Source organism: Herpailurus yagouaroundi, unplaced genomic scaffold (genome assembly GCF_014898765.1).
Source record: "Herpailurus yagouaroundi ecotype Mexico unplaced genomic scaffold, PumYag 163, whole genome shotgun sequence".
Classification (NCBI taxonomy): Eukaryota; Metazoa; Chordata; class Mammalia; order Carnivora; family Felidae; genus Herpailurus; species Herpailurus yagouaroundi.
In genome coordinates, this window is record NW_024412404.1 from 14480164 (window position 1) to 14493647 (window position 13484).

The 13484-nt window shown below is 42.1% G+C and overlaps 2 protein-coding genes across 4 annotated transcripts in view; both read right to left on the minus strand.

The window, feature by feature from the left end:
* Window positions 1-8781, minus strand: part of ANXA7 (annexin A7) — a 39756-nt gene extending 30975 nt beyond the window's left edge. Inside the window, exon 1 of one of the 3 annotated variants that reach the window (XM_040485379.1) lies at window positions 8670-8781. The gene's annotated coding sequence lies outside the window, so the exon portion shown is untranslated. Of the gene's footprint in view, window positions 1-1773; window positions 1891-8669 lie in introns of those variants that run through there. The other 2 variants (XM_040485382.1, XM_040485380.1) reach the window with 2 other exon arrangements.
* On the minus strand, window positions 8132-12636 carry MSS51 (MSS51 mitochondrial translational activator). Its single transcript, XM_040485383.1, is given in 7 exon segments — window positions 8132-9015; window positions 9598-9620; window positions 9623-9696; window positions 10031-10597; window positions 10797-10921; window positions 11961-12116; window positions 12393-12636. Coding segments are annotated over 7 exon segments (1386 nt in total). The 5' UTR covers window positions 12614-12636; the 3' UTR covers window positions 8132-8795.
* Between the last annotated feature and the right edge of the window lie 848 nt (window positions 12637-13484).

Genomic DNA, 13484 nt, shown 5'->3' on the forward strand with positions numbered 1-13484 from the left:
TCTCTCTCTCTCTCTCTCTCTCTCTCTCTCTCTCTCTCTCTCTCTCTGCCCCTCCCCCACTCGCACTCTGGGTCTCTCTCTCAAAATAAATACACATTAAAAAAAAAAAAAGAGGCACTTAACTGAGCCACCTAGGCGCCCCATGGAAACTTAATTTTCAACGTACCTTTACCCCTTTTGGAGTCGTGCATGTATCATCTATTCAAAAGCTAGATTTAAAAAGCTTTTGTAGGGGCGCCTGGGTGGCACAGTCGGTTAAGCGCCCGACTTCAGCCAGGTCACGATCTCGCGGTCCGTGAGTTCGAGCCCCGCGTCAGGCTCTGGGCTGATGGCTCAGAGCCTGGAGCCTGTTTCCGATTCTGTGTCTCCCTCTCTCTCTGACCCTCCCCCGTCCATGCTCTGTCTCTCTCTGTCCCAAAAATAAATAAACGTTAAAAAGCTTTTGTAAAAACTTAAACCCTATGGTGACTCAACAAATTACTCATTTTGCCCAAGGAATGGTAAACAAGAGTTCTTACTTCCTTTTTATCATTCTCCATCAGCAACTACTTTTAAAAGACTAGAAATCATTCTTGGTTCTCCAGACCATCTCCACCCAGTGAGTCAGCTACTAAAAGGGGTGGGTCTCACTACAGGAGTCTCAAGATGGCATCAAGCCCAGGAACACAAGAGGCAGCTGTTGCAGATTTGTGAAACAAATACAGAACAGGAAGGGCAAATGAAGATGGCCAACAGGAGATACTACAATTTTCCAAAACCTGCCTCTTGGTCGGGAAGGACTAATTAAATCAGTCAGCAAGGGCCACTGGATATAGAACTAGAGTCATGGCCAACCATGACTTCCTGGACAAGGTAGGCAGCCATCACCAGTGAGGAATAAAAAGCAGCTTAAGTTTGAAGTAGCTAAAATTCTCTCTTCTACCGATCTAGTGCTTGAGACTCCTTACCTGCCTGAAAGGTGACTCATGAAGCTCTAATTAGGACAGATTACTTTATCAGATCAGCTCCCCACCTGATAGAAGATACTAGCGAGTTTAAAGGTTGGACGACTTTTCGTTTGTCACTTTATGGTGGACATCAGCCATCTCCCTATGTATGGGAAGTGTTGGCTCAGGACGGGCTATTAATCAGCATACTTGATGCTGTTCAGGGAATAGAAATCAAATCTGGAAAGCTATTTCCTAGAATAGTTTCCAAGAATTATAAACCCGAGCCAATGTACAATTTTAGGCGTAGGCCCTGTCCTACGGTTCACTAAGCACAGTACAAATTTCCCAAGTTTCCCTAAATTTGCTGTGTCACCGCAAAGTCTAGTCACTAGCCAGACAGCTTCTGGTATTTCTCGCTGGCTTTCCTACTCAGCCTTCCTTGAGGTGGCTTCAGCAGGGTCATCCTCTGGCTTCCCTCCCTCCACCTGTAGTCACCTGCCTGTGTGCAGGGTGTCACTAGTCCCTCTAATCTCGGGACAGCCGAGTGGCACAGAGGACGGTGAAAGGTCCTCCCGTCTTCCCGCCAGGCTGGCTGGCTGGCCGGCCGCCTAGCCTATCCCACCCCAAAGCGCCTCCGCCCGAACACCCCACCGGGCAGCCCAGGTCCGGAGACACAGACGCCGAGACGCCCGCCACCCGGGAGGCCCACAGGCACCCTCACCGAGCCCTACCGCGGGGATACACGCGGGACCCCGCCACCTCCCGCACGGCAAGCCCCAGAGCTGGCCTGACCGACGTGACCCGGGGGACAGGGGCAGGAAGGGTAGGGGGCGCCATCGCTCACCTGACCCGAGGGAGCAGCGTTACAGCCCAACACTGGTCGCCAGCAAGATGGAGCCGGGGGCGGGGCCAGGAAGGCGGAGCGCAGCGGCCACCGCCCCAGCCCGTTAGGGGAGCTGCGGCGGCCGGGAACGCCCCCGGAGCAGGAGGGGCGGTGCCTCGGCTCAGCCTGGCTCGCGCTTTCGCTTAGTCCGCGCCTCCCAGCTCCACCTGCGGGAACAGACGCTCCCTTCAGGTGGACTAGCCGGTTTTATCACTTTTCTCGGTCCCAAGGACCATCCCCAATCCCATTGGCGCTTTTTCAAATCACAGCAGTTTTGAGGAATCCCGGAGCCTTTTCAGTGACGGGCGGCTGAGAAGGGCCGCGACTGGGAGGCCAGGTGCAGCCTCTCCGCTTCTGATATACCGTCCTCCCTGGGACCTTCTAAGGATAAAGACCGTGTCTTTTATTAGATCCCTATGAAATCAATTAATATTTATTGGGGATTCTGTCTAGATAGAACTCGAGATATATTAATCAAAACAACTCCAGATGGGTTGTTAGGTGATTCTAGACTACCCTCACACTAGAGCCCTAACATCTAACACAAATACTCGCATTAAACATTTGAGGTGATTTCAAGGGCTCAGACCAATATCTTAAACTCATTAAGCAAGTTTATTCCCGATGCAAAACCAGTCAGTTACCTTTCACAGTGGTTCGCAAAGTATGGTCCCTACACCAGCAGCAGTAAACTTAGAAATGCAGATTTGGGGCTCCACCTTAGATCTACTGAATCAGACTCTTAAGAGCAGAGCCCAGCAATTTGTTTAACAAGCCCTCCAGGTGGGCACCCTTAAGTTTGAGCACCATCAACTTACTACTCTTCAGGCTTTTCTACCCAAAAGCTTCCTCATAAGGGTGGGATAGGGTGAATTAAATTTTAAGTGGGAACAGCAAAATATACTTAGCCCCAAAACATCAGTGAAGTGAGGTCCTTGAGGAAGGTCACTGCCAAATTTAAACAAAACTGCACAACACTCTGGGTATACAGCATTCATTCCCCAGTTCCTATCAGTCTCCCTACTTGACAAATAATGGGTCTCTCTGTCCAATCTGCCTACATAGACATCCAGCTTTTAAGTGTTCCCTAAGAAGACGGTCCTTGCTTTTTTTTTTTTTTTTCTTAATATTTATTTTGAGAGCGAGAGAGAGCACACACACAGGGAAGGAGCAGAGAGAGAATCCCAAAGAGACTCTATGTTACCAGTGCAGAGCCTGATACAGGGCTCCAACTCATGAACTGTGAGATCATGACCTGAGCCAAAACTAAGAGTTGGGCACTTATACCGACTGAGACACCCAGGTGCCCCAGACTGTCTGTACTCTTCTTTGTCCCACACTATTCCCATGATGATTTCATCCCCACCTCTCCTTCTGCCTTAACTATCACCCTAAGAGGATATTTTTCAAATCTACTTCCAGCCCATTTTCCTGAGCTATAAGCCCAAATATCCAATAGCCTGTTCAGACCCTACCACATTTCTCACTTCATCCTTTCAACTTGTCCTTCCTTCCTGACACACAGTACCTCTAGGATCAAAGAGCTCTTCCTCATACTTCCTCTGCCTAGAAAGTACTACCTGCCTTTTAACAATTATTAATCTATTAAGATTCAATTCAAAGATCGCATGCCTCCTTCCTGCTTCAAGAAACTTCCTGACCTCATCCTTTTCCTTACTTTCCCTTAGGTAAGCAATTACTCCCTTTTTTTTGTGCCCAAATAGACCTTATCTAGATGTCCACTGTGGTATATTGAACAGCGGAGTCATAGCATGAGCATGTAATTTACTTGTATTCAACCACATAAACTTAACAAAAACAAGTGCCCCTATCTGGCTCAGTTGGAAGAGCAAGTGACTCTTGATCTTGGGGTTTAAGTTCAAAACCTGTTGGGTGTAGAGATTACCTAAAAAATATAATCTTAAAAAAAAATTAGCAACAACGAAACAACTCTGAAGGTCATTATAGGGACCAGAGTTCATGTGAAATAGGGGCCAGTATGCTTCCCCTAATGTGAACATTCCACTCTGTAGAGTCTAATATTTAAATAAATTTTTTGTACAGTTAAAGCAGTAATTTTTGTCTCCCAGGAGACATTTGGCAATGTCTGGAGACGTTTTTGATTGTCACAACCGGAGGAGGCAAGATGTTACCAATATCTAATGGGTAGAGATCAGGGATACTACTAAACATTCTACAATGCACTAGGCAGCCCCCTTCAACAAAGGATTATTCCATCCCAAAAGTCAATAGTGCTGAGATTAAGAAACTCTTGAACTAAAATGTTTTTTCTAAAGAATAAATTGGGTCATGTCATTCCCTTGATTATAAAACCCAAACTCTTGGCCATGGTCCGAAACGCCCTATATAGTCTGGCCCCTGCCTACCTCTCTGATCTCATCCATCTTCAACTTCTTTCTCAATCATTAAACTCTGGTCAAAGTGGCCTTATGTCCAGGAAAACATACCAGGTTTGTGCACAAACACATCAGAGATTCTTACGATCTTCACACTTACTGCTTCTACTAGGAATGTTCTCCACTGCATCATCTCAAATGTCATCCATCTCCTCAGAGAGGTGGGTATTCCCTGAACATTGTGGCATTAGTAGTCACCATTGCCACCAACACCACCATCAGTTACACACTGTTATATTTTCTTTGTATCACTTAAAAGAATCTGAAATTTTGTATGTCTATCATTTGCCCTCCCTACTAGAATGTAAGCTCATTGAGAATAGGAATATCTCTAGAGTCTAGTAATAAATGTTCAATAAATATTTGACTACAACAGGGCTCTCCAAACCCAAGCCAACATTTGATCTGGTGATCAAATAAGCAGAGATTAATGTCCAATACTAGAGGAAAAAATGGCTCTGATAGACCTGCTGAGATGAGGATGTGGCAGAATCCAATGTAGTGCTATTCTAAGGGATTTTCAATACAGTTTTAAAAATGCAAATTTGGGAGGCTCCTGGGAGGCTCAGTTGGTTGAGCGTCCAACTCTTGATTTCAGCTCAGGTCATGATCTCACCCTTCATGCAATCAAGCACCGTGCCAGGCTCACTCTGACCAGTATGGAGTCTGCTTAGAATTCTCTCTCTCTCTCTCCCTTGCTCTCTGTCCCTCCCCTGCTAGCATGCACACTTGCTTGCTCACTTTCTCAAAGTAAATACATTTTTAAAAATGCAATTTTTTTTTCATTTCATTTGCTGAGTTAGAAAATACAGCTCTATTATATTGCTCTTGCTTATGTCAGTCTTCTATTAAACTGTAAACACTCTAAGGGCAGAAGCCATTTTAGATTTCTCAGCATTTAGTATGAAGCTAGGCATTTAGACTTTTATGCACTATCACCACCAGCTAGTAAGTTGGAAATTTTTGTCTCATTTATTACTGTGTGGTTTCTGTCTCCTGAGGTGATTCTGATAGATATAACACACTTCATCCATCACCATCAGTAACCAAACCCTATAGATTTTACTTTCATGCTTTATCTATAAAATGTCACTATTTACTTGTTAGAAATTACCTCTTCCTTTCCATGCCTACTATCACCTCAGCTGGCACCTGCATTATCTCCTCTCATGATGTATCCAACTGGTTTTTCCTTGTCAAATCAGTACTCATACAGTATTGCTAACTCAATCTGTTTGTTACTGTGTAAAATTAAAGTGGTACGGATTCAACAATGGCTACCATTTATTAAGTATGAACCATGTGCTAGGGCATTGTGTTAAGCACTTAACAAATTTTTTATATTCTCTAAGATTAAAAAAATGCTTTTGGTAACAGCTTTATGAAGATATAATTCGCTCATGTAAAGTGTCCAATTCAATGGTTTCTAATATATTCGCAGAGCTGTACCATCACCACAATTTTAGAACATTTATATCACCCGCAAAATAAAATCCATACCTTTTAGCCATTACCCCGATACCCTCATCCTGCTCATCTTTATGCTGCCACTAATCTACTTTGTCTTCATAGATTTGACTACTCTAGACATTTCTTATAAATGCACTCATATACCATATGGTCTTTGTGACTTTCACTTAACGTGAACATCAATGAACATGTTTTCAAGGTTCATCTACATTGTAGCATGAATAAGTACTTCATTCCTTTCTAAGCCCAAACATTTCATTACATGGACACACATTTTATTTACCCATTCATAAATTGATGGACATTTGGATTTTTATCTTTTGCTATGGCTATTATGAATAATGCTGCTATGGCAGTTTGTATACATGGTTTCATTTCTCATGGGTACATACCAAGGAGCAGAATTACAGGATCAAATGGTAACTCAAAATTTAACTTCTTGGGGAGTTACTGCCAGACTGTTTTCCAAAATAGCTGCACCATTTTGTATCCCCACATAAGTGTATAAGGGTTACAATTTCTCTACATCACAATACTTGTTATTTTTCTTTTTTATTACTGCCATTCTAGTGGATGAAGTGCCATTTCATTATGGTTTTGACTTGTATTTCCTGATAACTAAAGATGTTAAGCATATTTTCATGTGTTTACAGATCATTTGTATATATTCTTTGGAGAAATATTTATTTGGATCATTTGTCCATTTTTTTGTCCATTTTTTTTTTTAATTTTTGAGGGAGGGGGGGGAGAGAGGGAGGGAGAGAGAGAGAGAGAGAGAGAGACAGAGAGAGAGAGAGAGAGAGAAAGGCAGGGGAGGGGCAGAAAGAGAGGGAGACTGAGGACCCAAAGCAGGCTCCACGCTGATAGCAGAGAGCCCAAAGCAGGGCTCAAACTCATGAACCGTGAGATCATGACCTGAGCCAAAGTCAGACACTTAACCCACTGAGCCACCTAGGTGCCCCTGCCCATTTTTTAATTGGGTTATTTGTTCTTTTATTGAGTTGTAACATTTCTTTATATATATTCTGGATATTAGTCCATTATCAGATATATGATTTATGAATATTTTCTCCCATTCTTTACACTTTTTTGATGGTGCCTTTTTCACTAGTTTTTAATTTTAATAAAGTCCAATTTATCTATTTTTATTTTGGTCGGTTATATGTTTGGTGCCATATTTAAGAAACCATTGCCCAATCCAACTTCATTAAGATTTACCCCTATGTTTTTTTCTAAGAATTGTACAGTTTTAGTGATTTACATCTTCGATACAATTTGAGTTAATTTTTTTATGTTGTGTGTGTGTGGAGGGGGCGTCCAACTTCATTCTTCTGCATGTGGAATCCAGTTGTTCCAGCACTGTCTGTTAAAAAGTCTGTTCTTTTCCCATTGGATTATTTTGTCACTCTTGTCAAAAATCAATTGATCATAAATGTTAAGAATTTCTTGCTTCTCAATTCTATTTCATTGATCCATATATCTATCCTAGGCCAGTACTACACTGTCTTGATTACTACTGCTTTGTAGAATTTTGCAATTGGAATGTGTGAGTCTTCCAATTTTGTAAACATTTTCATTTAACTCTTAATGTAACTTAATACTAGGCATCATCCCAATTTTACAGATGAGGAAATTAAGGAAACTTAGAGAAGTTTAGCTTTCCCACAGACACAAACATATTTGGTAGTTGCTCCAGGATTCATACTCAGATCTATGTAAATCTAAAACTGACCAGTAAGCAATGCTCCTTCTATAATCTGGTCTCAATATACCTTCCAGACTAAATTTATACTAATCCCCCAATGTACCCTAAAATATCTCCTATTCTTTTCTGCTTAACTCTTATTCCTTCCATCTGAAATGACCTGCCCTCCATTTGTTTAATAAAATTCTACTTCACAAGAGCTTCACTATTCACTTAGTGATCTCTCTTTTCACTCTATTACCTTAGGAGTACAGGCCTCTCTCATGGTTCTTATTCCGTATCGCATCTTATAATAGAGATTATCTATGTATATGTATTACTTCCCTTCCTAGGTTAAAAATAAGGTCCATCTCTCATTCACCTTTGTAACTCTCCAAAGCTGTAATGCAGTACCTTTCACACGGTAGGTACTAACTTCATACTTTGAATGAATATGTGAATTCTAATATTACCCCTCGCAGAGTGGGCAATAAGAATGTATATGCATGTGTTAGGGCTGGGGGTGGGAGGCTGAGGTCATGGCAAGGTCATAGGAATGACTATTTAAGGAAAATCCTCATCTTGAGAATGTGATAAGAGAAGGATGGCATGAGATGGGAAGTGGCAGATAGCAGGCCCAGAGAGCTGGTGTTAACAACTCTTTTGGCAAAAGACAAACCTCAAGTCTTCAGGTATTGTGAGTAGACAAGTAATACTTGCCAGTGAATAGGAAAAAGGATACAACAAGAAGCCCCAAACTGAGTTTATTATGGTATAGACTAGGTAATAACAAATAACTCCAGTACATTCAACTAAAGCCTGAGATACCCTGGGATATTTAAATATAACACCAAGCAAAAAGCTACTCTAGGGTGAGAAGAGCCCAATAGAAAAGAAGAAAATAAGATATTTATCTAGAAAAAGCCAGGAAATCGAACAACATACCAATCCTCACAACTTCTCCCACGTTCCCAACCGCTTCTCTGACTTGCCCATTCGTGTACCACTTCAAGTCGTTAACACCTCTCCATTTTTTAGCCAAGATTTCTGGGTAACAAGAAAGTCTTTTCCAAAAGAATAAGGTGTCATTCTTCTCCTTTACACCATCTGATTCAAGGTAAAACTTTCTCACAAAGGGAACTATTAGGAATTCTAGGCTGGAAAGACATACCAGGGCCTCTTGCCATGTATTAAATCTAGAATCCTGTCTCTAGAAGCTATTTATGGCTAACCTCTTAGAAATGAGTCACATCACACAGAACTCCCATTCAGCTGAGAATCTTTACCTGGACAAGTGAATGAGGTTTAGGACATAGTGGATTTCAAAGTCGGCAACAACCTGACATCAGCAGAGTAATTTCATTACAACCTCCCCATTTTCTAGAAATCCAGTCAGGATCTGGGTCAGCTATTTAAACTCCACCATCTACTTTTTCTTCCAGTTGCCTCCTATCCAACTGGCAGGAACTTCCAAGAAAGATGATATAATAGGCATTGCAGTATACTGGCTGCTTGTTGGGGTTGGAATAGACCTGTTCAGGTTTGAGGGATGCAAAAGGGTTAGCTCCATAGGCGGTGATGTTTGTATCCAAGTCCACCAGAATCTGTAATGAGGCTGCCAATTCCTGATGGCTATGGGAGACAGATAAAAAAAAATAATAATAAAATGCTGTGCTAATTTTGAGAAACATAGGAGAGAAATTTCTCAGAACTTGATGCTTCTGTACTCATTAATCCCCAAAATTACCTAAGGCTGGTTTAGGCGAGGGGATATCCCTTCCTACCAAATGTCTCACTAATCACCTGATTAACTAGCATAGGACTTGGTTCTAAGGGGATTAGAAAGCCAAGTGTGGAAAGGAAGAAAATCCTCACCAGAAGATAGAAGATGAGCAAAGGGGAGAGAAATGAGCTCATCTATATAAAGAGAGGTGTTGAGGGGTGCCTGGGTGGCTCAGTCGGTCAAGCATCTGACTTTCGCTCAGGTCATGATCTCACGGTTCGTGAATTCAAGCCCCACATCGGGCTCTGTGCTGACAGCTCAGAGCTCAGAGCCTGGAGCCTGCTTCGGACTCTGTGTCTCCCTCTCTCTCTGCCCCTCCCCCCCTCTCGCGCTCTGTCTCTCTCTGTCAAAAATGAATAATAAACATTAAAAATTTAAAGAGAGGTGTTGAGTGAGTCAGGGATATATCAAAAATAGGAGGAAGTTGAAACCTGTAAACAGTGATCAATGTAGGGTAGGGATCTCATAATCACGAAGTAGCAAGAGGGTGGGCAGCCAAGCCTCCATTAAGTCTGGGGAAGCATGGAAACCTATGGAAAAAACAACAAAAATAGAAATGGATATAGAGAGGGGAAAGGCTGAAGTAGGGCCTAAGCAAGATTTTTTTTTTTTTTTTTAATTGTGTTCACCTTTCTCCTCACCTTGCTCACCTCCAATGCTCATTTACCATAATCATCTACCCCACGTTCTTCAGTGGAAAATTCTGAACCCGGGCATAGCACAAATGGCTAATGATCAACCAAAGTTGTCATCATATTGTGTTTAACCTGACCAAATGAATGGGATTCCAAATATAGAAGATACAAGAGTCAGGATAGAAAATTCCCAGAAAAGCCACCCAGTATTCCCCTAAATGATTCTTACCTGGATGGAATGTCACCACCAAATCTGGATGGGCTATCCGCCCAGTCTCTACCTCCTCCTCCCAGAAGTCATGATAGAGGCCTCTATGGCCACTAAGCTGAACTGTGCCAGGTTCCAGGATGGGAGTTGAGGGGTTCTGTGTAAAGCCAGCAGATACGTCTATACCCACCATGATCACACGGAGGCCAAGGTGTCCAGGAAACATGTAGCCAAGCTCATCATAGTCCTCAGGGCGAGTGAGGAATGTCTCCACGTGGGAAGCACCAACCACATGCACTGTGCTTCCCCCAATCTTCCCAACATTTATCCCCAAGACCCGAAGCCCAAGGCCCAGTGTCAAGGGTCGTGAGAGGGCATCTGTCAGCAGCCGCTTCAAAGAGCCCTGCAAGACATCTGGGTCTGGCCTTGGCCGTCCTACGCTGGCCCACAGGGTGGTTATGGCATGACTACCTAGCACAGCATCCAGTGTAGCATCTAGCTGTAAATGCCACATAGAAAACCAGGTATCCCAGCCCTGTACAGCTTCAGCCAGGCATGGCCAAGGCCCTGAAGGTAGGACAAAAGCACCTGTAGGAAAGAAGAAATAAGAATGACATAATCCTTTCCTGGCTTCAATATTCTTTCCAAGTGTACTCTCCCAACTTGTGACCAGGAGTGCCCCACTCAGTTTCTCATTTTTTCCTTCTAACAACATGCTGTCATCTCCCTCTCCAAGTACAACCAATTATGACCACTATGTCAGAGTTCTCCAACACTATCACTTCACCTGTGACTAGGAGCCATTCCATGAGACGGTCCACAGCTACAAAACGCAGGTCTTGACAAACCTTCCTATGTGCTGGCCAGTCTGACCTCTGGCACTCTGGACCACAGTAATAGACATTTCTGCACCTGAAAGAATGAGCCCCAGAAACAGATGTTCCTATACCTCAAAGGTATGTCAGGGGAAGGGGGAAGGGAACTGATATACCTGCACCTAGGAAGAAAGATCACTGGATAAGGAAGGTAAGGAGAGGAGTGACAACTGATGCACTAAATTTGGAGATTATATTTGGGAGGGGAGGCATGAGAGACTAGGAATGTAATTATTCTCTTGGGTTAGAGTGACACCTCAGTCTATATCTGGAACAACTCACTTTTTACATCACTTACAGAAAAAATAAGTAACAGGAGTTTGCAGCTGCCCTATTATCACAGGTATGGCTCAACTCCCCAGAAGAGATAATGATCTTATACCTTGCGTACTCAAGAGGAGGGAGGTAAAGAAGATTATACAGTCGTCCCCCCTTATCCAAAGGGAATATGTTCCAAGATCCCCAATGGATACCGAACTCACGGATGACCTAAACCCTGTATATACTGTTTCCTCCTATACATACATACATACATACATATGTATCTATGATAAAATTTATAAATTAGGCACAGTAAGAGATTAACAATAAGACAATTATAATATACTATAATGTTATACGAAAGTGGTCTCTCTCTCAAAAGATCTTACTGTATTGTACTCACCCTTCTTCTTGTGATAATGTGAGATGATAAAATGCCTACATGATGAGATGAAGTGAGATGAATGACATAAGCACTGCAACACAGCATTACACTACTAATGACTTTTTGACAATAGTCAGAGGAGGATCATCTGCTCCCAGACCGTGGTTGACCATGGATAAGTGAAACCACAGAAAGCAAACTGCAGGTGGGGGGGGGACTATTGTACCATAATCTGTCTGACCTCCCCATAATACCATAATACCCAAAATAAGAAGGAGCCCAATCCTTTTCTAATCTTTCTGTGGCCTGGATCACACAAAATGAGTGGGCCTTAAGTTACTTTGAAAACTCTTAGACCTTTCCTCCTGCAAGGAAGTCTTAGAATAGGATCATTTCTGGATGACTCCCCATTTAGCCCCCAACTAGTCACCTTTTGCACTGCCGTAAGACCTTGGAGTCTGAAAGACCACTAGGGAGAGCTCTACAGTGAGCACAGAATCAAAATGTGTCCTCCATCTTCTGGAACATTTCTTGAGGGCATCGAAATCCAAAGCCTGATACAGAAGCACCCCCATCTAGCACCAACCTGCAGAAATGGCACGGTGAATAAGTGGCAATAGGAAAAAGAGTTATCTCCAAAATCTTTCATGACCTATACCTTGCCTCCAATATATTTCCATCTACTCCCACTATTTCTCACATAAGCAAATTATATTTCTTCTATAGTAATAAAACTTACAGAAGTCAGGATGAGAGACTCCCTCATTGTAAATGCCCCATATTCTCCAAGCTATATTCCCTCTTTGCCTTCTAAAATCAGTTCTACTAGAGATATTATTCTTCCATAGAGCGAGTCACTCACTTGTATTCTTCATAGCTTTTCATGCTTAGCTTTTGAAGGATTAGCTGAGATAGGCCAGGAACATTATTTTCCAAGGAGAAGAAGCCAAGCGCATCAATGCTAGGGTCAGGTTTTGAGAGGGTCAGAGGCACAGGGGTCATAACTGTGGATGGGGTCACAACCATGGGAGCCACTGATGAAGGGGGTTTCTTGTGCCTTCGCTTCCGAGATCTTGGAGCCATGGCTGTCCACTGATACCTGGGGACTATACACAGAACAGATATGGAATGAAACTTTGCAAGTTGGTCACATATGATGTGTTTTCATATGTTTGACCTTTCACTTCTCATTCTAGTCTCTCAGACCTAGGTATCCGTAAGACTTATTTGGTATCTACTGATTATTGATCACCATAGGCGATTATAAAAAAACAGCAGGGAAATAATTATATATGAACATAATTATACATATATGTGTTACATATTAAGTTCTATATAAAATTTAAATACATATGTAAGGAAATGCACAGGAAAAGGTCTGGCAGGTCTCATGTAAAACCAGTAACAGTGATTAACACTGAGGACGGAAAGAAGTAATGGGACAGGAACTGGGTTAATCAAAAGGAACTTTAGACCTATCTGTGATATTTGACTCTTGAATAGTTAGAATATATTTATATATTATTCGTATAATCCTTTTAAAAAATCAAAAATCCTTTTAAAGTGAGCAATAATATGGCATGTCCTACATTCACATGGTTGTGCAACCACCACCTCTATCTAGTTCCAAAACATTTTCATCATCCCAAAAGAAAACCTCATAACCAGAGGTGCCTGGTGGCTCAGTTGGGTAAGTGTCTGACTCTTGATTTCAAAAAGAGAGAAAAAAAAATCAAAAGACAGAAAAAAGCAAACAACAGTTTTGGTTGTCCAAAACTACCAGCTAATTGGAGAATTAGTCAATTTCACTTAGTTGGGGAAATAAAACATTCATTTTAGAAAACCTATCATCACAATTGTAAGCAATAGACCCAGAGGAAGAAATTAAACGCAACACAAAATCAGCATCACAATGCTAAGAGTTATATAGTCAAAGCAAGTTATAAAAAATTAT